General features: G+C 40.7%; 1 protein-coding gene across 1 annotated transcript in view; it reads left to right on the plus strand.

Annotated features, from left to right (window-relative positions):
- The window catches only part of LOC122813695 (zinc finger protein 160-like), a 369,040-nt gene extending 353,353 nt beyond the window's left edge, over positions 1 to 15,687 (plus strand). The window contains exon 5 of the mRNA XM_044086149.1: positions 9,763 to 15,687. Within this exon, the coding sequence (XP_043942084.1) occupies positions 9,763 to 10,598 (836 nt within the window). The 3' untranslated portion in view covers positions 10,599 to 15,687. The remainder of the gene's footprint in view (positions 1 to 9,762) is intronic.
- Positions 15,688 to 25,250: the final 9,563 nt, after the last annotated feature.

Consider the following 25,250-nt stretch of genomic DNA (forward strand, 5'->3'; position numbering starts at 1 on the left):
CCCGGTCCATGTGAGGCAGAGCACCTCGCTGGCTCTGTTCAAGAGAAAGCTTGACCGGTGGATGGGAGATCGTAGGTTTACCCCGGGAATCATCTCTGTGTCACTGCTGGACAGAGGCACAACAAACTAATGGGCACATTATTTCTAACATAAGGGGTGGCGTAAGCCACATAACTCTGGGCTAGGCTTATAAATGCCTTGGGGCAGATAGCCTAGTATAAACCTATGAACCTATAAAAACTGATGTAATGGCGTCGGCTGCATGCTTTATACCCCTGACTACCTGACATCATGGAAGATGAGACCACAACCAATGCAGGACCCAAGACTTCGATAATCAGGCCGACTGAGGGCTACCTGCAAGCAGATAACCCAAATGTAATGACTACAACAGTGAATACAGTCGAACATCTACATTTATGGTAAGTGTACACAGCTGTACTTTGTTTTATTTCCTTAGTCATAAGTCTGAGTTTTTGCAGATTCCCACATGCTACATTGGTTAGTGTTATTAACAGAACATGGTTCTATTTCCTTGTTGAGTATTTTGATAGTTTACACTTTATTCCTGTTTGAGTGTGTGACTTTTCTGCTTATTGTAACTTTCACTAGGTCTGTTTTTGTTAGAAGACCTAGTTTTTCCATTTCCTTTCCTGCCCAGGCTTGGCCCGTTTAAGTTAGAGGACCTAGTCCTCATGGTGTCTTTCTCTTTCCTGCAGGGCTAGACCCGTTTAAATTAGAGGACCTAATCCTCTCCCTTTTTCTGTGTGTGTGTGTGTGTGTGTGTGTGTGTGTGTGTGTGTGTGTGTGTGAGAGAAAGTAAGGACCATAAGCCATCTGGCTTTAAGAAATGTATTAAATGCTCACAGAAGATGTCCATAATGGATGGCCACAGTAACTGCGTTTACTGTTTGGGGGCCATCCATTTACAGGAAACTTGCTTATTTTGCCACTCTTTCAGTGCTAGGGTGTTACAAGAAAGGAAAAATAAGCTCATCCTAAAAGGTCTTCCTAAACCTTCCTTTGAGGAAGATCTGGCTAGCTCTTCCTCCTCTTCTAGATCTCAAGGATCTAAAAAGGAAAAGCCTAAGTCCTCTAAGAGGCCCTCCCGGCATTGGCTGGTGTCTCGGAGCCACCTCTTAAAATCACTAAATCGGACAAGTCCATTGTCTCATCGGCTCCATAGAGCTTGGTGCCGATTGAGAGCAGTACTGTGATTACAGGGTCGGCCCCAAGTAGCTTGGAGCCGACCGCTGAGAGTATCTCACGGATCCGGTCTATGGATCCTCTACCGGTCTCCCATTTATTGAAGTCTCCGATACTGCAGAGATCCCGCTCTCCTACTCTGTCCTCCAGGTCTTCCAGGAGTTTATCGGAAGAAAATGTGGAGAGGGTAGTGCTGAGACTTTTGAAGTCATCTGCTTTACCTAAATTATTGTTGGCTCCGACCCAGTTGGTTCCGGAGCCACTTGAGTCCGTTAAGCCCCTTTCGGTCATTCTGGTCTTTCGGAGCTGCAGTGTTTGGTACCACTGGTGGAACCCTCGGCTCCAGCTACCCCTGTGGATATTTCGGAGCAGAGTTCCATTCCGACACTCTCGGTGCCATCCATGCTGTCTAGGAGCAGAAGCTCCCTGGTCGGCCCCGACAGGGATGCCTGGAACCGAACCTTTTCGGTTCTGAGTCTTCCTCTCAGTGCATCGGCGAGGGTGAGTTCGGATCCAGCGTCTATCACGGAGTCGATGACTCTGGCGCTGATGGCATCCTCTGTCTCCTCAGAGCTGGGGAGGTCTTCGGAGTCGGAGAAATCGGCATTCAAGATGATGAGGATTGTGCTGTCCTGATCTTCAGCTCCTACCAGGGGAACCCTCACTCTTCACCCTAAGGCACCTACTTCTGTCTCAGCACCTACTCTCTCCGTGGACAGCAGAGATCCTCAGCCTCAGGAGCCACCGGCCGGTGGCCCCTACCCTTCCGAGACCTCCTCGGAATATCCTTCCAAGGAGCCCCCACAGAAGAGGACATGTAAGAGGAAGCATGTAGACTCCCAGGATGAGTCTCTGACCTCTGACACTGACCTCAAGGAGTCAGAAGGGTCCCCCAAGTCATCCTCTGATGATGTCTCCTTTATAGACATCCTGGAAATCTTGAAACAGAGGTGCGGCTGGCCCACTGTCTCCCCTTCTGATGAGGAGTCAATGTACCTGAAGGCTTTTGGGTCTCAACCTTCAGCCTCTTGGATGCCTCCACCCTTCGACGAACTGATGGAGCTAGTTAGTCGAAAGGTGTGGGATACTCCTGATGCCGTGGAGCCAGTCCCCAGGGGACCAAATAAGTTTCTTTCTGCACCCCCAGAAAAGGATTTTTTTGTCTAAAGGTGTTCCCATAGATGCCATGGTGGTGCCAGCAGCCACTAAGCAGGAGCTAGCTTAAACTTCTTCCTGTGTCCGTCCGCCAAATAAGGAGTCTCGAACGATGGACAGATAAGGAAAGGATATCTTCTCTTCAGCGGCATTTACCCTTAGATCGCTGAACTACCTTACTCACTTCACAAGGCTTGAGAGAGATCTCCTTAAAGAATTAGGAGATTCTCTACAAGGTACATGTACTGAGAGAGTCCCTGACAAGGTGTCTGCCCAGTTGTCCACCTTAAACTCTATCGTCACCTTGTCTGTGCAGCTTATTTCGTATGCAGCCGATGGAGCGAGTAGAGCAGCGGGTTCAGGAATTTCCCTAAGGTGTCATTCTTGGATGAATTTGTGTAACTTTGCGAAACCGTTCAAGTCTACCTTTACCAACGCCCTCTTCAACGGGTCCTCATTGTTTGGATCCAAGGTAAAGGACACTCTCACCCAGTGCGAGCAAGAAGGAAAAACACCACTTTGCCATGGGAGTACTTTTTACGTTTTACTGTTCCCTCTAGACCATATCCCAAGGGTCAGAGGGGTGGTAAAATGTGGTTCAAGAAGTCCCAGAGATTTTTCCAGGATGCACAGGGTGACTCCTCCTTCAGAGGCAGAGGAGGAAATGGTAGACGTCGCCCTAGAGGCAGGGCCGGACCGCAAAACCAGGGAGGTTGCAATTCCTTTCGATGCCGGCCTTACCAGCGCTCTTGATGTGGGACCCGACTGTGCTTCCCTGGGGCCAGTCGAGGGTCGCATTTGTTTGTATCCAGAAGCCTTGCTCGGTATCACTCAAGACAAGTGGGTACAAAGAATTATTACCAGAGATTATGTCATACCCTTTTCTTTTCCACCTTTTGTTCCCAAAAGGATCCCAGATGTACCACCCAATCACAGGGATCAGGCAACTGTGGAGGTCAACAAGTTGCTGTCAAAGAGAGTCATCCAAACTGTGCCAGCAGACCAAATAGGATCCGGAACTTACTCCAGATTCTTTTTAGTGCCAAAATGTACAGGGGACTGGAGGCCCATCTTGGACCTCAGCAGATTAAACGAATCAGTAAAGAAGAACAAGTTCCGGATGGTGACACTGCAGTCTATACTCCCGTTGTTAGGGAAAGACAATTGGATGTGCTCAATAGATCTCCAAAACACCTACTACCACTTAAAAATGGACAAGGCGTCGAGGAGTCATCTACGCTTCCGGCTGGGAGCCAGTCATTACCAGTTTCATGCTCTGCCCTTTGGTCTCACTACAGTGCTTAGGGTGTTCACAGAGTGTATGGCGGTATTGACAGCTCGCCTGAGACCTCGAGGATTCCAGGTGTTTCCGTATCTGGACGACTGGCTCTTGACTGCCCCCACCAGGTATCTACTTCTTCAGACCAAGGATGCTACCATTCAGCTTTGTGCCCCGCGGGTAATTTCTATAAATTAGGAAAAATCTGCCTTATTGCCCTCTCAATCTGTGATTTGTATAGGAGCAGAGACAGACACAGTAGACATGTTGGCTCGTCTTCCTGTAGAAAGGGTGCAGAATCTGGTTCTTCAAATTCAGCATCTTCTCCCCTTATGAAAGATCAAAGCCAAGACTATTCTACAGCTTCTGGGGACAATGGCTTCCACCATATTACTAGTGCCACTAGTCAGACTTCACATGAGGATTCTTCAGTGGCTCCTGTCGTTCCAGTGGTCTTTTCAGCAACTGCCATTATCTCATCACATTCTACTGACAGACTCTTGCAAGAAGGGCCCCCTTTGGTGGACTCTACCCAATGAGTTAACCACGGGCACTTCATTTGTTCCTCCCCAACCCGTTGCCACTATGACCACGGATGCCTCACAGATAGGGTGGGGGGGCATTATCTAGGCAGGACTGTCCAAGGCACATGGCAAGATCACGAGGCTCACCTGCATGTCAGCATTCTAGAGATGAGGGTGGTGCTCCTGGCATTGCAAGCACTTCACAATCTTTCTGCCTGTTGGGACTATTGCAATACAATCAGACAACAACATGTTGTAGTGTGGTATATCAACAAACAGGGTGGAACCAGATCTTACCCACTCTGTTGAGAGGCCATTCGAGTTTGGAAATGGGCAATATCTTCCCAGCGTTTTCTGATGGCAACACACATTCCAGGGACAACCAGCGTGATAGCCGACAAGCTCAGCCGGGCAATCCTGATGCCTCACGAGTGGTCTCTGAAACAGGAAACAGTGGAACAGATTTTCCGCATATGGGGACAGCCTTGCTGCAATCTCTTTGCCAGCCCAATCAATGCCAAATGCAGCAGCTACATCTCCCTCATCCCCCCTTGGGGGGAGTCACCGAGAGACGCACCTGTTCACGATTGGCCCCTGGGTCCCCATTATGCTTTTCCTCCCTTTCCTCTCATTGTGGTAAGCCACGGTGGTGCAGTGGTAGCATTGTTGCCTCACAGCAGGAGGTTCTCCTGTTCGATTCTCGGCTGGAGCGCCTTCTGTGTGGAGTTTGCATGTCCTCCCCGTGGTCGACTGGCGTTCGAAAGGCATGCGTAGAATGCGTATGCCTTCATTGAAGGTTGGGCATCGAGCTGGCACCTCGGCACCCATAAAAAAAAAGTCTGCTGCCAATCATTAGCGGACCAGAGTTCCGCTGTGGTGACCCCTAACCGGGGAAAAGCCGAAAGAAGAACAAACTCCCTTTCCTCTCATTCCCAAGGTTATTCAGAAAACGAAACGGCTGGGAAGCAAACTTATCCTCATTGCTCCTTACTAGCCTCGTCAGGTTTGGTTCCTCTTCCTCGGGCCTCTTCTCCTTGACAATCCTTGGATTCTGGACGTAGTTCCAGACCTGTTGACTCACATGTCAGGTTCGCGTCATCCCTGCTTACACACCCTCAATTTGACAGCGTGGCTACTCCAGTTCCATCCCTAGTCAGGCTTCACGACTTCTCTCCCTCCATGACTCATATCCTTAACGTCTTCTCATAAACCTTCCACCAGGAGACTATATTCCAGTAAATGGAGAAGATTCTGTATCTGGGCGGAGAAAATGAATGTTGACCCTTACATTGCCTCCATCCCAGTGGTTTTGGAATTCCTGTCTGAGCTTTTTCACCAGGGATCTGCGGCTGCCACTATCAGAGTTCAATTGGCAGCGATTTCAAATTTTCCTCTAGGCGTTAAAGATTCTAATCTGATGTCACATAGGCTGTGCAAAACTTTCCTTAAAGGTGCCACCTTGTTAAGACCCCCCTTTCAAGAACCTGTTGCCTCATGAGATTTAAATTTTGTGTTATCCAAATTAACTTAGTCATTCATCCCCTTTGAAATTCCTCTCTTGGAAGACTTTGTTTCTGGTGGCTACCACGTCGGCCAGACGGGTGTCAGAGTTACAAGCATTGTCTGTGAAACCCCCCTACTTGATTTTTCACAAAGACAGGGTGTCCCTTCGTACTAATCCTTCCTTTGCCCCAAGGTCTGTTCCCATGCCACCTTGAATCAATCCATAGAACTTCCGGTGTTCTTCCCTAATCATTCCAACGCAGCTGAATACAGATTTCATCAGCTGGATGTCCATAGACATTTACGTTTTTATTTGCACCGAACTAAGGAAATCAGATCAGTTATTTATTTCCTTTTCCGAATCCAGGTCAGACTTACCAGTTTCCAAAGTAACACTCTCTAATTGGATTTGTAGCTGTATAGCTTACGTTTACAACTCTGAAGGTAGACCTTTACCCTTTAAAATCAAGGCTCATTCTACCATATCTCAGTCTACCTCTGCAGCCTTTCAAACCAGGGTCCCACTTGATAATATTTGTGCAGCAGCAACGTGGGCTACCCCTCGCACTTTTATTACTCATTACAAATTGGATTTAACCTCCAGGGGTAGAGCATTTTTTGGTTCCACAGTACTCTGGAGAATTTCCCTTGAGCCATCCAAGCATAAGGCGCTTGGGATGCTGTCCCATATGTAAGAATGAAGGCGAGATAGGACTACAGAGCTTAAAGAAGTTATGTGCTCACCATAACGTTCCATGTTTGTATCTCGCTCTTCATTCTTACGAACCCACCCTCCTACCCTCATCCTGAAAGTACCTGGAGACAGAAAAATATTATTATCATTTTTTTATGGAAACCTTTTAGTATTGGCTTCTTTTGTATATTGGTTATTATCTCTCCTAGTTAGGACCAAACGAGATCTGGGGATTATAATGGTGCATCATGGGATACCTACCTAGCCACAAGCCAACTAGAAGACTTCCAGCTTGTAAATAGGCTGAGTCAGAGCCGAGGACTGGTTCCGATCCCATATGTAAAAATGAAGTGCGCGATGTACTTCAAACTTGGAACGTTATGGTGAGTACATAACTTCTTTTTTTATTTTTAAACCATTTGCTCTTTTAACATCAGAAGCATATCAGAAATGAAATTAATTGTAAATCATGGATGTATGTGAAGTGTAACAGTACACTTTAACAAAAGTGTCTTTTCCTCCAGTTTGAGTGAAATCACAGTGCTCCATGCAGTATGTAGTAATGTTTAACTACTTGTGTGTTTTATAAATTATATGCCTGATTCAGCCGTACATTGCACCCTTTGTTAAAAAAAAAAAACTGAAAAAGGTCCACTGCATCAGTATTCTACTCCAATTGACAAATTATTAAATAGGCAAGTAAATGCCCAGAACGACTACTACTTCTTTCGGCTGTTCCCGTTTGGGGTCGCCACAGCGGATCTTCTGTTAAAAGTAAATGCCCAGGACTGATGTACCCATTTTGTTGGTAGTTTCGACAAGCCAGAATAATCCTGTGGAACCTTATTCCAAAATAACAACACTGTTGGGGCCCACCAAGCCCAACATGTTTGCTCTGCAATGATATTGTCATGAGAGAGCAATCACATGTTTTAGGTGTCACACATGGATGCATGCACAACAAGATGAGAACCAAGATCCACAACACATAATATGTACTATAATCTGTAAAAAGCAGAATCAGTAGGATTTATTCCACTGATTCCTACACTTCTAATGTTTCATAGTATATCACACAACTTTGTTAAACACTTTACGTCTACAGATTGTGTCAAACATTTTTATGCCTTTCAACTTCTTTGCTCAAGAACTCTAGACAGACTAAAAACAATAGGGTACAAAGACCCAAAATCAAGAGCACAATATAAATATTACTCCAATTCACTTAAAAAGTTAATGTAACAGGTTTGTATCAACCTACATTTTCTAAACAATAAGTATGAAAGTTTAAACTGATTGTAATTCAGAAAATTACTACAAAATAAAAAATGTTACGACTAAGTGGGCAAAAATCATGGAGTTCTGTAAAATCGGGGACATATGACAGGTATGTATATTCTTCTAAAGAAAACTGAATGCAATAAAATTCTGTTTGCGAGATCTTCTCTTCATTAAAAGCAAACTGGATTCAGCAAAACTATATAAAACCTAAGGCCATATGTAAAGTTGGATGCCTCGGCATTTGTGAAGTTTTAATATTACCTTTTCCACTTTCTTTGGTTATTTGACAAGCTCATGTCTCTTAGAAATAGTAATCTCATCCATCTCAAAAAAAGCATTCCCTAGGATGAACAGCAATGTTTTATTATTTACTACACATCAAGCTTGAAAGACCAAAGAGGCAGCAACAGCTTGGATGGAGCCTTGTTATGCTATAGTTGTAGAGTCACCATATTAGAGATAGTGTCACACAAAAAGTAGAAGAATACATGAGTCATTGGCATCTTTTGTCTGGTGGAAGAGTTGTGTGTAAACGTCTGCTTAAAAAATTAATTTGTTCTGTGATTTTCATCCTTTCCAACAGATTTCCAATGCCCTTGAACTTTTCATCATGGTCATTGCTTTACCCAGGGCTGGTTATCAAGCTCAACTGTAAAAATAGCAATTCATATATACCACAAATAATAGAATAAAATAGAATGAAAAATAACCGCATTTACCAAGTTCAGGTTGGGAGGATCACATTTTATCCTGAGTTCTCTTTATTTAAAAAAAAAAAAAAAAAAAAAAAAATGCGCCGAACAACCTGAGTTGTTTTGACTTTTAATCTGAAACACACAAAGATGGGTCATGCATGATCCAACAAGCAGCTTTGCAGAACAAAATGCTTCCGAGCACAGTCAGGTAATTGCTGCACTGTGCCCTGAGATGGCATTTGGAAGTCAGCAGTGTTAATTTTTTTTAATGCTTACTACAGTAAGTATTGCTGATCAGAACAAAATTATTTTAAATAAAAAATGTCATTTAATTTGGACAGCCCAAGCAGCATATTGAGTAGCTAGCCATGGGTCTCGGGTACTGCGTGAATCATCTGCATATATACAGCTGCAGAGTTGGTCTTGTGGCATCGGTGATAACTGGAGTGTTCCACAGTGGGCATATCAACCGTTCATGATTTTGTAGAAAGTTCCTAATGTTGCCTCATATTTTTGCCGTGTGCCTCACAATTTTTTCGATTTTCTGGGAAATTACTGAAAATTACAGTAAGTCAGCAATGGCAGATGTTAAGAGTTTCATACTTCTGATTGTCCAGAAAATGCATGTTGATGCAAAACCTGTTATTCTGTTAATTGTTTATGTGATTAGGATCACTGTTTTAAAATTGCCCCTGAATTTCTGGCCATTGACCCCCTTTATTATTTTACTTTGTTCCTAATTCTTGAGCAAAGAAGTTGAAAGGTATGACGATGCAGTATTTTATTTAGGTGGTCAACATATAAATGTAACTTAAGTTAAATAGTCAGAATAATACATGTTAGCAAAATTTTTTTTTCACTGATATGAGCAGATGGACATGACATCTAAAGTTTAAAACATGAGTAGCACAAAGAAGGTATTACATGATAAATACTGTATTTTTCCTTTAGCCCTGGAAGATGATGTATTACTTTTTAGACACCACAAAAAATGGTACAGTGCAAGTGAATATGTATTTGTTAAGGTTGATAATTGTATTGCATTTTCTTAGTGCTGAAGCCAGAAAGGAAGCACTACTTACTTCGATGTTAGCCTGACATGCACCAAAGATAAAGCTGTTCTCTGTAGCATTAGCATTCTAGAAGACATTCTCATCTGTATTGCTTAATGTTAATAGTTGATTAGAATTTATTCTCCTGTGTTGTTTTGTGTTTATATGACAGCTGACAGTGATGTTCTGTTTAATTAAAGAGCTATCATTGCTTCAACTTCATTATTAAGTATTTTGTTAACAACAATATAGTGCAACATTATAAAAAGAGAAATCCCCCCAAATAGTTTAAATATCAAAATATATGTTAGTTGAAATTTAAAATGTGTATTTTCAAACTCTGGTAAAATACTAACAAACAATCTTTATTTAGGTATCAGAAGTGCACAATGCCTTGTGAATTCCAGCCATCAGCCATCACTTGGGATATCTGAGATGCACCGCGCATCAGTGAACCGGAAGTATTTGATGCGGCCTGTAAAGAGTTTCCAGAAGTGTAACCTTAATCCTTTAACACAGCTGCACACAGGCAGGAAGTACAGCAAGAGGTACAAAGGCAGCGAGAGTCTCACTGTACAGCACAGTGAAAAAATGCAACAGAGAGCTGCATGTGAGAAGCTTTACAAGTGTGCTGAATGCAACAAGATTTTCACATGTCAAAATAGCCTTCTAATACATCAGCATGTCCACGCAGAAAAAACATATAAATGTCCTAAATGCAGTAAGAGCTTCAGAAATAAGAAAAACCTCTCAACACATAAACATGTTCACAGAGAAATAATGCCTTTTAAATGTGATGATTGCCCCAAAAGTTTCCCATTTAGAAGTAATCTTGAGGTACATCAAAGAGCTCACAGAGAAGATAAACCGTACGTATGTGCTGAATGTGATAAAAGATTCAAACACAATTCTCACCTCATAAGGCATCACAAAGTTCACACGGGAGAGAAACCGTATAAGTGTTCTGAATGCAGCAGGAAATTCAGAGCGAAAGATACACTGTTAAGGCATCAGCAAGTTCATTCACGAGAAAAGCCATATCAGTGTACTGAATGCAATAAACGTTTTGCAGGAAAGCAGGCAATGAAAAGGCATCAGCAACTTCACACAGGGGAGAAGCCATATAAATGTACGAAATGTAGCAAGGCTTTCATCGAAAATTACAAACTTGTAGTGCATCAGCGAATGCACAAGGGAGAAGCCATATAAATGTATTGTATGTGGCCAGTGCTGTGCACATCCAGGTAACCTTATGAGTCATCACTGAGGTCACATAGGAGACAAGTTTAAAGACTTTGCACCTCCTTTTTGTGGATGACTTAAAAATGTGTAGTTCATCAGATGAGGATTTGAAAGCACAGCTGATATACAAATGTCATTTGGTCTTGATAAATGTGCAAAAGCAGTGTTTAAAGCAGGAAAGATGCAATCTATGAAAATATCAGTCTAGGACAGGAATGTAATGTAAAGGAACTTGAGCAGGAGGGAGTGTATAAATATTTGGGATTTGATGAAGGATCCGCAATAAAACATGAACAAACGCAAACACTGTAAGCAACACTTTAGAAGACTAAAATTAGTATTGAAAGCTGCCCTGACACCTAGGAACAGAGGCCAAGCTATAAAACAATTTGCTCTTCCTGTTTTGACGTACAGTTTTGGGGTGATTGGCCCCAAAAGGTATTGGATCAGTTGGACAGGAAAACAAGCAAATGCTTTGCACTTATCAAATGATATATAATAATCAGTGCATGCCAAGATTATATATTCCTCATTCTGAAGGAGGTATGGGCCTTTTCAAAATTGGTTACATGCATAGATATGCTGTCATGGGAAAGCATACATATCTGCTGACCTCAAACATAGTGAAACCTTTAAAACTTGTGGAGAAGACGTCTAATACGACTTCCCTGCCTAGTTTAGCAGAAGCTTATCTGTGTCAAGCTGGAATGGAACTCAAACCAGAAGTAGGCAAAAATCAGGCAGCAACTGAACAGGCCAAAAAAACAAAAGAACATAAGGAGAAGGATCAGAGGAGAAGTAAAGAAATGTGGAAAAGGCATAAATATTATGGTAAGTACAGGAGGTCTCCTGAAACAACCTCATATTGATTGGGATTTGACCTAGGAATGGTTAAGGAGAGGTGGATTCAAACCAAAAGATGAAAAGTTAATAATGGCAGCCCTGGATAGTGGACTATTTACACATTGCTTTCCAAAGTCCATCAAACATGTGGGAGAAACAGAGAAATGCAGGTTTTGTAAAACAGAACTAGAAAAAGTTGCGCACCTTGTTGCTGGTTGTGATACACTCATGGCAGAGAGCCTGTACACTGAAAGGCATAGTAATGTCAGGACTGCTGTATTAGGGATTGTGCAGACATTACAATATTGAAGTAGGTGAGAAGCATTGGAAACATGAGACGCAAAGCATTATACAGAATAGTTAAGTTTATACCACATGGGTTCATTCATTGTCTACAATTCAGAAAATGTATGCAAGAAAACTAGATATTGTAGTTCATGCAAAAAAGGCAAAAGCACCATTAATTACTGAAATTGCTGTGCCCTGTCATTACTGTATATTACATATGGAGAGAGACAAAATCATAAAATACCAGGATTTGCAAGCAGAAATGAGAGCAATGAGGAAAAAGTATACCTAACCAGTTCCAATAGTAGTAGGACCAATGGGTTTCATAAAAATGAATTTAGTAAGATTTAAATATGCTCAAAAAGAAAAAAAAAACAAAAGTGGGGTAGAACAACAACAATAACCAAATATACCTCAGTAAATAGCAGCTGGAAACCACTTCACACACTAAGTCTGTTAAAAATGTATTTATTGATGGATTTAGCGCTTTCATCTCAAAAGACTTAATCAGAATACCCATTCACAATACTTGATTCAATGTATCCCCAACCATTTTAAATTCACAGTGCCCCATTGGTTCCTTACAATACATCACTTCCTTTCCCACACTGACCATATTAATTTCACTAATTCTACCACAATAACATTAAAACAATTAATATTTAATAATATATTGCACATATAATTCATTTATCAGCATTCACATTTTTGTTAAAACAGTAAAACCTATATTAATATTTAATATTCGTTTTAAACACTTTGTTTGTTTTGACCATTTTATGTTCCAAATATTGATCATTTTATGTTCCAAATACATATTTTATATTTTTATACAAAAAAAAATGTGTTTATTTTGAAAAAAAAATTAAATGTGTATTTAGAACATAAATTGATCAAAACGAACAAAGTGCTGTAAATGAATATTAATAGAGGTTTACTGTTTTAACAAAGATGTGAATGTTGAATTTTTGTGTGATATATAATTAATGATTTTAACATTATTGTGGTGAAATTAGTAAAATTAATAGGGTGTGGAAAAGGAAGTGATGTAAGGTACCAGTTGGGCATTGTCAATCTAAATGGCTGAATATAGATTGAATCAAGCATTGTGAATGGATATTTTGATGAAGTCTTCTGAGCCAAAAGTGTAAAACCGATCAATAAATAACATTCTTGATGGACTTGGTGTGTAAAATGGTTTCCAGTAGTTATTTACTAAGGTATATTTGGCTCTTGGTGTTGTTTGACCTTGGTTCCATTCACTTTTGGTTATTTGTGACATTATCATAGATGTGGCATGCCATAGATCTGCTTCACTGTAATTGGAAGGAGAACGACAGCTCTTGGGAGAGTTAAGGAAGTTGATTAAACTAGTCTGACAAAAAGAAAAGAGATTGAGTGAGGGTAACAGCCGAGGCCTTCCAGACAATATGGATACTTCTCTTCCTTCTTTCCAACCACCCGGGCTATTACAAAGCGACTCAGTTCATCAGCAGTTAACTATTCAGGACTTTTCTACCACTTCAACCCAGCACATTGGAATGGTGAATGAACTGCTTTGCAACAGCAGCAGTGGATATGTACAGCGTCCATTAAGGCAGGAAAATACGAAAATATCAGTATATGGATATACATACTTGGTTGAACCAGGTGGAACTTTCAGTGGACATTTCAACAGTAAACCGACTCAGGGGTTTTTTGGATTCATACCGAGCTACGGTGTTGAAATTAAAAAGCAAAGTGTTCTGTTATACAAATATTTTGCAGGACAATGCTTTTTAAAAGAAAGCATAAATAGAAAACTCCCTAGGGGACCTAGAATTTACAAGTACCCAAATAGAGTGGTACCAGGTACTAAATTTTGTAAAGAATTATTAGACATTTTCATTAATTGTGGATTAGAAATCATCAAAGCTATCATTAAGAACAATGATAGATTAACTGTGTTGTATGATGAAATTATTGTACTAAATACAGCAATACAGAAAGACTTGTTATGTAATGTTGACTAAAATAGGAATAAATATTTGGTTTTAAAGATGGAAAATAATGAATAAATAAATGGGAAAATGGGAGAGAAATATGCTGAAGGTAAAGCATACTTACCATCGAAATACAAATATGGTAATGAATTTAATAGTTGAAATTACAATGAAGGAGAAATTATTGCAGGGGGAAAATGAGACAATATATGAAAATAATTTAGTTCAGGAACAAAACAACCCACATTTGCAGGACCCTTTAGAATTCTCATCATTAAGGAGGTTGGACAGGCTAAACAACAGGGAGAGGTTAGTGAGTTTGGATGGCTATCACAATGGACGCAACACAAGACCTCCGAGGGGAAAGGGATGAGGAAGAAGTTAACTCCCCAAACAGGCTGTCCTGGTATGGTACTGGGGTAAGAAGTAATTCAAGTAGATGGTGTGCTTTGCTCATTCAGTCATTATAATGTATACATTTGCAGTTCCCTTGAGTTAATTCCAACCCATTTTTCGCTTTTCATTAAGGGATTCACTTTTGTACCTTGTGGAAATATGGAAATAAGTGAGGTTCAGTTTGATTTAATATTATTTTTGAGAATTAATTTAGAACTCAAGGACAGTGGAGCTGGTGGTTTGAGCACTTTTAAAAGAAAAAGTACATTCAACCCTCCAGTACATCCAGTATTGGTGAATTTTGAAACTTTAGTTGAACAAGACATTAGGAAATTTGTGAAGAAAAATAATAAAGGGGGTATACATTTAAAACAAGAAGAGAAGGTGACTATGAATGAGTTGAGTTCTAACAAAGAAATTAGAATAATGAAACTGGATACAAAGGGAGGGGTCGTCATTATGGATTTTTGGGGTTATACAGCCAAAATGTTAGAGCTACTTAATGGTGATTCAGGGTATAGCTAAGTCTCTAGGAATGAAATATTTGTGGCTTATAGAAAGATAGACTTGATTTTGGAAGATCATGTACAACAGGGTATCATTGGTAAAAATTATTTGAATTTTTGTATAATCCTAAACCCATCATTCCTGCTGTATTTGGCATACCTAAAATTCATAATGATAATAATGACCCACCCCTTAGACCAGTAAGTGCTGCCACAGGATGTAAACCATACTCACTGGTAGTGTATGTGGACAAAAAATTAAAACATGTTACATGACAGTGTGACCACATATTAGTTGATTTGTGGGATTTTTTGGTTAAAATAAGCGAGGAGAGTTATCAACCCCAGAGTAGTTTGCAAGTGTTTTGAAGAAATATGACTACTTAAACAGTAGAGAATGGAGATTGATCGTGGAACTTTTAGAGGCAGGAAGAAACTAATGATTTATATAGACACCTGAAGGAATGTAAAAGTGGAAAGTTCCTGTTCAGGGTATTAGAACTGGTTGAACCAAGTCTGAGGAGTGGCCAATGGGAAACTCACTTATAATACTTGAATTTATATGGTAACTTGGTTTAATGCAGGTTCAAAACCGGGATTAAATGGACAGCTGTCGGCCCCAGTATTGAGAATGAGGGTTGCAAAATTATAATGATGAGACATAAATTTGGTGGAAATTTCATACAAAAAAATTTTTTTTAATATTTTATGTATGTATTTGGAACATAAATTGATTAAAATTAACAAAGTGCTGTAAATGAATATTAAATATTAATAGAGGTTTTACTGTTTTTAACAAAGATGCGAATGTTGATGAATTATATGTGTGATGTGTTATCAAATATTAATGGTTTTAACGTTGTGATGGAATTAATAACATTAATAATGTAGGAGAGGAAGTGATGTAATGTAAAAAACACTGGAACATTGTGAATCTAACATGGTTGGGTATAAACTGAATCAAGTATTGTGAATGAATATTCTGATGAAGTCTTTTGAGACAAAAGCACTAAATCCATCAATAAATATATTTTTAACTGACTTGATGTGTGAAGGAGTTTCCAGCAGCTATTTACTGAGGGTATATTTGGTTATAGATTTTGATATGCTACCAACACATGTAATTCCATATGAGTTAAAGGAGGAGTCATTTCTGGGCAAATTTCAGGTCCTTTGAAGAGCACTTTTGGCCAGTATCACAGATTGAAACAGTGCTAATTTCATGAACTTAAATCACATCCTGACCTAGGAATGGGGTCCATTCCTCTCATGGTATTAGAAACCCAAAATACTTGGAGAAATTAAAATGAGAAGAGACAAGTGAAGTACCATCATGAAAGCATCAAAGAGAAAATTATAAAGATATTAAGACAAGAAATGTCACTGTTAGAAGACTATAGAAGAGGGAACAGATCAACAAAAATGGTTAAAGACAGATGTGGTAAAGGCAATGTACAGTTTCAAAACAGACCAGGATGTATCATATGCTGATACAAATAATAAACTAAACATATCAGCACAGGAAGAAAAGCATAGATGATATGCAGATAAATATAAAGGAAAAGTACAAAATAAGTAATTCATTGATGGCTCAAAAAAGAGTAGAAACGCCACACGTGGACGCGCGCACACGCAGACATAGATGTATTTTGGGGAAATTTGTATGAAGACCATGTGGAACATAACAAAGATGATGATGTATGAAGACCATGTGGAACGTAACGTAAATGATGAATAGTTAGAAAAAGTAAAAGAAACCATAATAAGTTCAGATGTAGAGGATGTGAAATGGGATGAAATAACGGGCAGAGAAATGTAACTAAAGTATGAAAAGCTCCTAAATGGGAAATCCCAGGCCAGGATGCAGTGTCTAACTTCTAGCTATAAGTATTGACATCTTTATACAAAGATTTAGCCCTGAGTAACAAATACTCTTGCTCATCACACATGGACACTATCCTGGTTAACAACAGGAAAAAGGATGCTCCTGCATAAGAGTTAACTTGTAAATCATCTTAAAACTGTAGGCTAATAACATGCCTTCTGATAATGTACAAATAATATACCGGAATTTATGCAGACAGTTTATAGTCATTTTGGGGAAAAAAGCACAATCATGGCAATAGAACAAAGGGGTTACAGAAGAAAGTCATATGGAACAAAGGGGTTCTCTGTTGCTAAATAAAGCCATAGTAGAGAATTGTAAAAAGGGGAAAAGTGAATTGTCAAAAGGAGAAGAATCGAAGTATGGAATGTATAGTTTACAAAACATTTGACAGCTTACCACATTCATGGGTAAAAGAGTGTTTACTGATGTACAAGATGTATACAACATTGATATTTTTACATTACAGTGGCAAACCACTTTGCGGCTAAACCAAGACAAAGGGCAAATTATTATCCCAGGGATAAAAATTCATAGAGGGGTATTCCACAGTAATTCTTTGTCAATGCTACTTTTTTGTCTTGCCTTGCCTTGCCTTGAAGCTGTTTATTTAACAAATATGGATCACTGAAAAACACCTTGTTTAAAGACTTCTCATCTACTTTTTGTGGATGACTTAAAACTGTATAGTTATCAGACAAGGAGCTGAAAGCACAACTGCAAGAGGCTGTCTTATTCTGATGATATAAAAATCTCATTTGGTCTTCATAAATGTGCAAAAGCAACATTTAAAGCAGGAAAGCATCAGCACCAAGAAAATATCAATCTGGGACAGGAATGTGATATAAAGGATCAGCAGTAAAACATGAACAAATGTGAATAAAACTCAGTAAGGAATACTTTAGAAGACTAAAACTAATATTGAAAACTGCATTGTCATTTAGGAATAAAGGTCAGGCTATAAATCAATTTGCTTTTCCTGTTATAATGTACTGTTTTGGGGTGATTGACTTTCTCCAAAAGATATTAGATCAGTTGGACATAAAAATCAGTGTATACCAAAGTTATTTATTGCTCTTTCTGAAAACTGATTACATGTATAGATATACAGTTGTGGGGACTGCATTTACATATCTGCTGACCTCAACAGATCAAATATAGTAACTGTTTTAAAACATGAAAAGTCAAAGATGATTTCTCTTCTTAGTTTAACAGAAGCATATCAGCATATTGGTATCAAGCTAGAATGAACATTAAACCAGAAATGGGCAAAAAGTTATACAGCAAATGAATTTGCCAAAAATTAAAAGAAAGAATATAAGGAGAAGGATCAAATGAGAAGGAAAGGAATGTGGAAAAGATATAAATATTGTGACAAGTACAGAGATCTCCTGGAACAACTGCATGTCAGTCAGGATCTGACACAGGTATAGGAATGGTTAAGGAGAAGCAAACTGAAGTCAAATGATGAAACATTAATAATGGTGGCCAAGGACAGAACTATCATTGATGGTTCACAAAGTCCATTGAATATGTGTGAGAAACGGACAAATGCAGATTTTGTAAAGAAAGGCACTGGAAAGAGTTGCATGTCTTGATGCTGAGTGTGGTACACTAATGACAAAGGACCTGTGTACTGAAGGGCACTGTAATATAGCAAGACTCTTGCTGCGGGATTGTGCAAATACTACAGTATTGAATAGTTGAGAAGCATTGGAAACATGAACTGCAAAGTATTATAGAGAATGATTGTTTATTTCACATGGGATCACCCATTACCAACAGTTCCAAAAATCAATGGGAGAAAACCAGCTGTAGCAGTCCAGGAGAAAAAGACAAACGTAGCATTGATGCATTGAAATTGCTACTTCCAGTGATTGCAGTGTCTTGCATAAAGAGAGAGACACAAAGCCATAAAATACCAGGATATGCAGGCAGAAAAGAGAGCAATGTGGAAGAAAGATAAACAAGACAGTTCCAATAGGAGTGGGAGCAACAAGTCTAAAAGAATCTACAATCACATTTAGATTTGCTACCAAAATATTGCTGGTGCTGCAGAAAGCACTTTTGGCTAACATCAAAGAATGAAACAATACAAATTTCATGAACTTTAGTAATGCCCTGACTTAGGAATGGTGTCCATTCCCATCATGGTATTTGAAAACCTAAAAGACTTGGAAAAATTAAACTGAGAGAAGTCTTTAATAACTTCAAATGACTGATAAACGGGCCCTGGGCCTTTTCCAGAAAGTATGCTGTACAATGCAGCTAACACTTCTTGGGGGGGGGGGGGGGGGGGGATCCACCTAAGTGGTACACTGCCTTGCTGACAGTTGGGGAAATGCAGATTTGTAAACATATTTGAACCTCAGTAGATTCCTGGCTTGCACAAGAGATATTGGAAGACATATACAATGATAAAAAGAAACTAGGCCATTCCTTATTTACAGTTCTTGATTAACTCTCTTACACTATCTCTCATACATCCAATTCTAGCTTGTGCACTTTGTTGTCTTTCATACTTCAAATTCTGGCTTGTGCTCTTTGTTATCAAAGTCGAAGTGCTATCAATTTTGAGAACTGTCTGACTGGGCCCAGGCCTGTAGTGCAGCTCTCCAGAGGTATAGATGTGACCTTTCTGATGATCTATTTGCCTTGGGTATGTCTGGATTCCAACTTTTAATTAACTTTACCTCTTCATGACCTGAAAATGGGTACATTGTTATTTCAGTGCTCATAATGTCACTTATCATTGTGTTAGAGAGAAGGCAGTAATCAGGCCTACTTCTATCCTCTCCAAAGCAAGTAGCAAAGGTATCAATTTTAAAGGCTCTAGCCTTCCTGAAAGTAGCTTTTGAGCCATGATGTCTCTCTCAGCCATGGGATTTGTGTAATCTATAACTGAATTTAACACACTGATGTCACCTTCTATCACTGTTGGATCTTGTTGTGGATGAAAGTGGTAAGTCTAATTCTAATTTGGAATCCACACATTCTCAAGGCAAATAGATTATACAAGTTGTATCCTCTTATTAATGCAGACACGAAAATGTTTATCAGGGAAGTACAGAGCCTCCTACTTTGTAATCCCACACATTCTGTGATGATATTTACTTGTTCAGAGTCATTTAAATTCGGCCTTAAATATATTTACATAGTGCCAAATTATTTGACTCAGTGGATAGATTCATTAATGATTTTGAAGTACATCTGACTTTTGAACGATTTAATGTACTTCACTTTAAGAGTAAAGAAGCACTACAGAAAGTTTGAGACTGCTAAATGAGGTCTCATCCGAAAGGTCACTTCTATACCTCTGGAGAGCTGCATTACAGACCTGGGTCCAGTCAGACAGTTCTCAAAATTGGTAACACTTCGACTTTGATAACAAAGAATACAAGTTAGAATTTGAAGTATGAGAGACAGCAAAGAGTACAGGCTAGAACTCGATGTATGTGAGGTAGTGTAAGAGAGTAACTCAAGAGCTATTAATAAGGCATGGGCTAGTTTCTTCCCGTATCTGTCGTGCAGGCCAGGAATCTACTGAGGTTCAAATATGTTTACAAATCTGCATTTCCCCAACTGTCAGCAAAGCAGTGTACCCCCCCCCCCACTACACACACACACACACACACACACACACACACACACACACACACACACACACACACACACACACACACACACACACACACACAAGAAGTGTTAGCTGTATTAGCTGTTTTGTACAGCATGCTTTCTGGGTAAGTCCCAGGGACAGTTTGTCAGACAGTCTTTAGAAGTTATTAAAGGCTCAGCTGTCCTTTATTTTTGTAAGCCTTTTTAATGCTATTAAATACTGAAAAAAAAGTTCATGATGAAGCCTTGAATCACAAACTTTTTTTAGTCTTTAAAAACAGAAAAAAGTTCAGGATGAAAGAGCTGTGAATCACTGTGATCACTGAACCAGGTAAGGATCACAAATTGATTAGTAACTGTAGAACCATCTCTGTGATTAACACTGAAACCAAACATTTGTCTTAAGGTTGTAGCAGATAGACTTCATAAGGTCATTCATCCTTATTTCATCCTCTGCAGGCTGGCTTTGTAAAACAGTAATTTAATACTGTGCTTTTATTCATGCAAGCTGTTAGCCACAGCTGGTTGCTTACATCACCCATTTTAGTTGACACTGAAAAAGCTTTAGATACTATCTGTAGGCCTCCCTGAAAAAAAATTGTTTTTCCTTGGATTTCATAAAGAATGTCCACGCTCTGATTCCCCTTTTGCAAGGATTTGAACAGGTGACATATTTTCATCACCCTTTTACCTTGGAAACTTTGCCAGGCAGTGGTGTCCCTCACCCATCCTCTAATAGGATCATAGGAAGTTACAAGGCTATTGGCCCTGAGGCTTTTAAAATCCTAACCAAGCATTTAACTCCTGTTCCAACATGTCAGCACCCTTTGCCACTGTCCAGCAGGGACACAGGTGGAATCCCAGGGGTGTGTGTTTCTGTTCCCCATCCAGTTATCCAGGTTGCGCTTAAAAAGGTTATAGGATCATAGGAAAAATAATCACCCCTACCAAGTCTCGAACCCAGAACCCTCTGAACTACAGCATAGTGTATTAGCCCACTAGGTCAACTCAGTTTTTCCTGTTAGTCATTGACATTGTTAATTTGGAACAGCACAAGTCCCCATGGTTGAGAGCTAATGGGACTTGGGAGCAAGAATAGTCATTTATGCTGATGATTGTTTCTTGTTAACTGAGAACCCTGAGGCAGATATCCCTACCTTTGTAGATGTGTTATCAGCATTTCTCTCATCCTTAGGTCTTAAGGTCAATATTGGTATAACTGAATTGTTTCGGGTTAATAGGACATTCTTAGAACTCAGTGAAAGTGACTGTCTCCCTATCACATGATGGAAAGTGTCCCTAGTGTATTTAGCTGTATGGCCAAGTATCTAGAAATGGTGAATTTGAACTTGAAATCTCTTGGAAAGCATGTGTGTCGTAGTCCACTCCTGGACTAAAGTTCAGCTCTCCTGGTGGAGTAGGGCCTTCTCCCTTCAGCTGGTGCTTTCCCCTATATTTATTATATATTTGGGCATCTATTTTACCCCTACAATGTGCAGTTGGCATAAGAAAATGAAGTGTTTGATGATTCAGTTCATCTAGGATGGCAGACGACAATGTATACTGAACACAGCCCTTTTCTTCAAGGGGCTGTAGAGGGGTAGGACTAGCCTGTGTTTGTTTTGTGGCAGAAGCAAAAATGTGGTACCCTTACTTGGCACCATCAGATTACTCTACCCCTTTATGGGCTATTTTGGAAGCTGGGTTACTTCAGAGTTCAACACACAATGTTATTGCTTCTTACTGAAAAAGCATCCCTTAATACCTCTAAGGCTGATTCACATTAGACACTGTGAACAGGGCCATCAGAAAGCTTTACCACTGTCACCCCTGTATGGATATTTGGAGCACGAAAGTCCCACTTTGGGGAAGAACAACACCTAAAGGTTAATGGTAAACTTGTTTTGTGGGGGAGGGCCTGGATAGAGCATCTTGTAGATTGTAGTAAGGTAGACCCCAGCTTTGAGACATTCGCTCACCTTCAGCATGCTTACAGTCTTCCTTCTGCGGGCTTTTGGAAGTATCTGAATTGTGACTTTGTGTTTATCATGCTCTGTAATGAGCCTGCTTGACTGTTCAGTATGTTATATTTAAGTAAGCAGTGGCTGGTTCTCAAAACTTTAGAAGGACCACACACAAGTTAGTCTTCTCATACTTACCTGGTGTTTCTAAATTAGGTTTGGATAAGACTGTGGGGATGTTGTATGACTTTGTTTTGCTTGGCCTGTGACTCAGACCAGCTCCTTGGAATGGATTAATTGTCTCCACAGGTTAGACAGAGCAGCTAGACTTTTGATACATCAGTTAAAATTGTTTTTAAGGGCTAATGGGCTCCAGCTCATATGGCACAGAGAAGGTATAGTAATTCAAGCAGCTGCCTGGTCTGTCCATGGAACTAGCATGTGAAGCTCACACGTTTTGGGAGAAACAAGGAGAATTATTGCAGATTTTATATTTATAATCCTTAATCTTAAATTATGTTAATGGATGCTGTTTGAATATTAGAATACTAGTATATATATATATATATATATATATATATATATATATATATATATATGTATATATATATATATGTGTGTGTGTATAGATAGTATATATATATATATATATATATATGTGTGTGTGTGTGTATGTATACACACACGTGACTCTTTCTTGTCTGGAACCACTATTTTTAACTTTGGCTAGTGTGGGAGCTTATTTGATGTAGAAATGTACTGATGTTATGCAGTCCAATCTCACCTACACTCTTACTCATGGGTTCAGAGCCGAACCTCAGCTCCGACTCGGCCATACTATAGCTCGAAGTCTTTCAATTGGCTGGGCTAAGAGGTATCCCATGCTGCACTGCTCCCTTTCCCCAGATCTTGTTTGCCACTCTAGCTCAGACGTGGTCTCGCTCTTGGCTGTGGCCAAGTATAATTTTTGGTCTTTTCATTGAGATATTCTTGTTTCAAAAGCTATTTTCATAGCTGTGTGTGTGTGCTGGTTTTGTAAACTTGTGCACGTTTTTTCTCGTAGTCTTGTTCTATTTCTTGGTGTCCCGTTAGCTGTTTCCCAATGGGCTAGGCCCGTTTCAGTTAGAGGACCTAGTCCGTCCCTGTTTCTCTTTTCCCTTCTGTGTTTCTTGTTTGTTAGGTACCTATCCCTACGGGCTAGGGCCATTTAAGTTAGAGAACCTAGTCCTTCCCCTGTTCCTGTTAGGACCGTTTGAGTTAGAGGTCCTTTTTGTGGTGTCTGTTGTGTTCTGTTAGTTCCCGCGCTTTGTGGCTTCTGTGTTAACAGTTGGTGGTTTCCAGTTTCCTACTACTATATCTAAGGATACAAAAAAGCATAAGCCCTCGGGCTTTAAAAAATGTACTAAATGTGGTTACAAAATGTCAATTACTGATGGGCACTCTGTGTGCGTTTATTGTCTGGGGGTGATTCACCTTCAGGAATCTTGTACGTTCTGCCATGCATTTAGCCCACGTGTTCTTCAGGAGAGGAAGAACAAACTAATTTTGAAAGGACTTCTGAAGCCCTCCTTCGAGGAGGATTTGGAGAGGGCTTCTAGCTCTAAGTCCTCTTCCTCTAAAAGTAAAATTTCCAAGGCAAAAAAGCGTTCTGTGGCTCCATCAGTATCCTCGGAGCCTCTGGAGAAAGTTGCAAAATCTACTGGGACATCCGAGGCTCCACTGTCCTTGGTGCCAAAGGAAATTAGTGAATTGACGGAACCTGCCTCGGCTCCAAGTCCCTCAGAGCCGGTTATGGAGATGCTAGTTTGGAACCGGTCTCCAATTGTTAGGCCGGTTTCTCCTCCTCGCAGGTCTCCTTCGGAGAGGAGGTCTAGATCTCCCTCCTTATCTTCTAGGTCCTCCAGGACCCTCTCTGATGTGGATGTAGACAGAGTGGTGCAGAGACTGCTGCAATCACTGGTACTGTGTAAATTGTTTTTGGCTCCAGCCCAGTCGGCTCCGGAGCCTGTCACCCAGCCTGTGTCGATAGTTCCTCATCCGAGCGAATCTCAGCCTTTGGAGCCAGAGTGGTCGGCGCTGTCTGATGCCTCTAGGTCAGCTCCAATAGCCCATCCTAGCTTATTGGCTCTGGTCCTGTCGGCTCCGTCCATGGGGTTTCAGGACTCATGGTTCCTTGGTCAGACCCAAAGGGGAGGTCTCGGGACACTTTTCGGCTCCTAGCCTCCCTCTCGGTGCTTCGGCTCGGGTGAGCCTGACCCTTGCTTTGGCTCCGGACCTTGTCCCTTCTGCTCTGAGGTATTCCACGGCTGGTCGATCTTCGGAGCTGGGGGGACCAGCTTTCGAGGTCATGCGGAGCGTACTGGCCAGGTCCTCAGCGGCATCTTTTGGCACTGACACTCTGTTCCCTCCAGCTCTAGTACCAGTCTCTGATCGCCCTCTATCTTTGGATAGCGGAGACACAAGGCCTCAGGATACCTCCATGAGTGGTCCCCATGTTTTTGAGGGCCCCTCAGAGTTTTTGCCTGAGGAGCCACCCAGAAAAAGAACATGCAAGAGGAAGCACATAGACTCCCAAGACGAGTCCCTCATGTCAGACACCAACCTCGAGGAATCGGAGGGGTCCCCCAAGTCATCCTTTGAGGATATCGCTTTCTCTGATATCCTAGAAATTTTGAAGCAGAGGAGCGACTGGCCCTCCAAACTCCCCTCCGAGGAGGAGTCGGTGTCCTGAAGGCCTTTGGGGCTCAGCCGTCCGCCTCCTGGGTCTCTCCACCCTTCGACGAACTCTTGGATCTGGCTTGTCGAAGGGTGTGGGAAACCCCTGACTCTGTGGAACCAGTCCCCAGGAGACCCAACAAATTCCTGTCCGCCCCCTCTGACAAAGAGTTTCTATCGAAGGGTGTTCCTGTAGATGCCATGGTGGTGGCAGCGGCCACCAAGAAGGAACTGGCTGAGACTTTATCTACCGTCCATCCCCCTAACAAGGAGTCTAGGATCGTGGACCAGTATGGGAAGCGTATGTTTTCTTCAGCGGCCTTTACCCTGCGGTCACTGAATTACTTATCACATTTTACATGGCTACAAAGAGATCTCCTGAAAGAGCTTAGAGATACCCTGCAGGGTAACGTTTCTGACGCAGT

This window comes from Protopterus annectens, chromosome 10.part0 (assembly GCF_019279795.1).
Source record: "Protopterus annectens isolate FY-2018-M chromosome 10.part0, PAN1.0, whole genome shotgun sequence".
Lineage (NCBI taxonomy): Eukaryota > Metazoa > Chordata > Ceratodontiformes > Protopteridae > Protopterus > Protopterus annectens.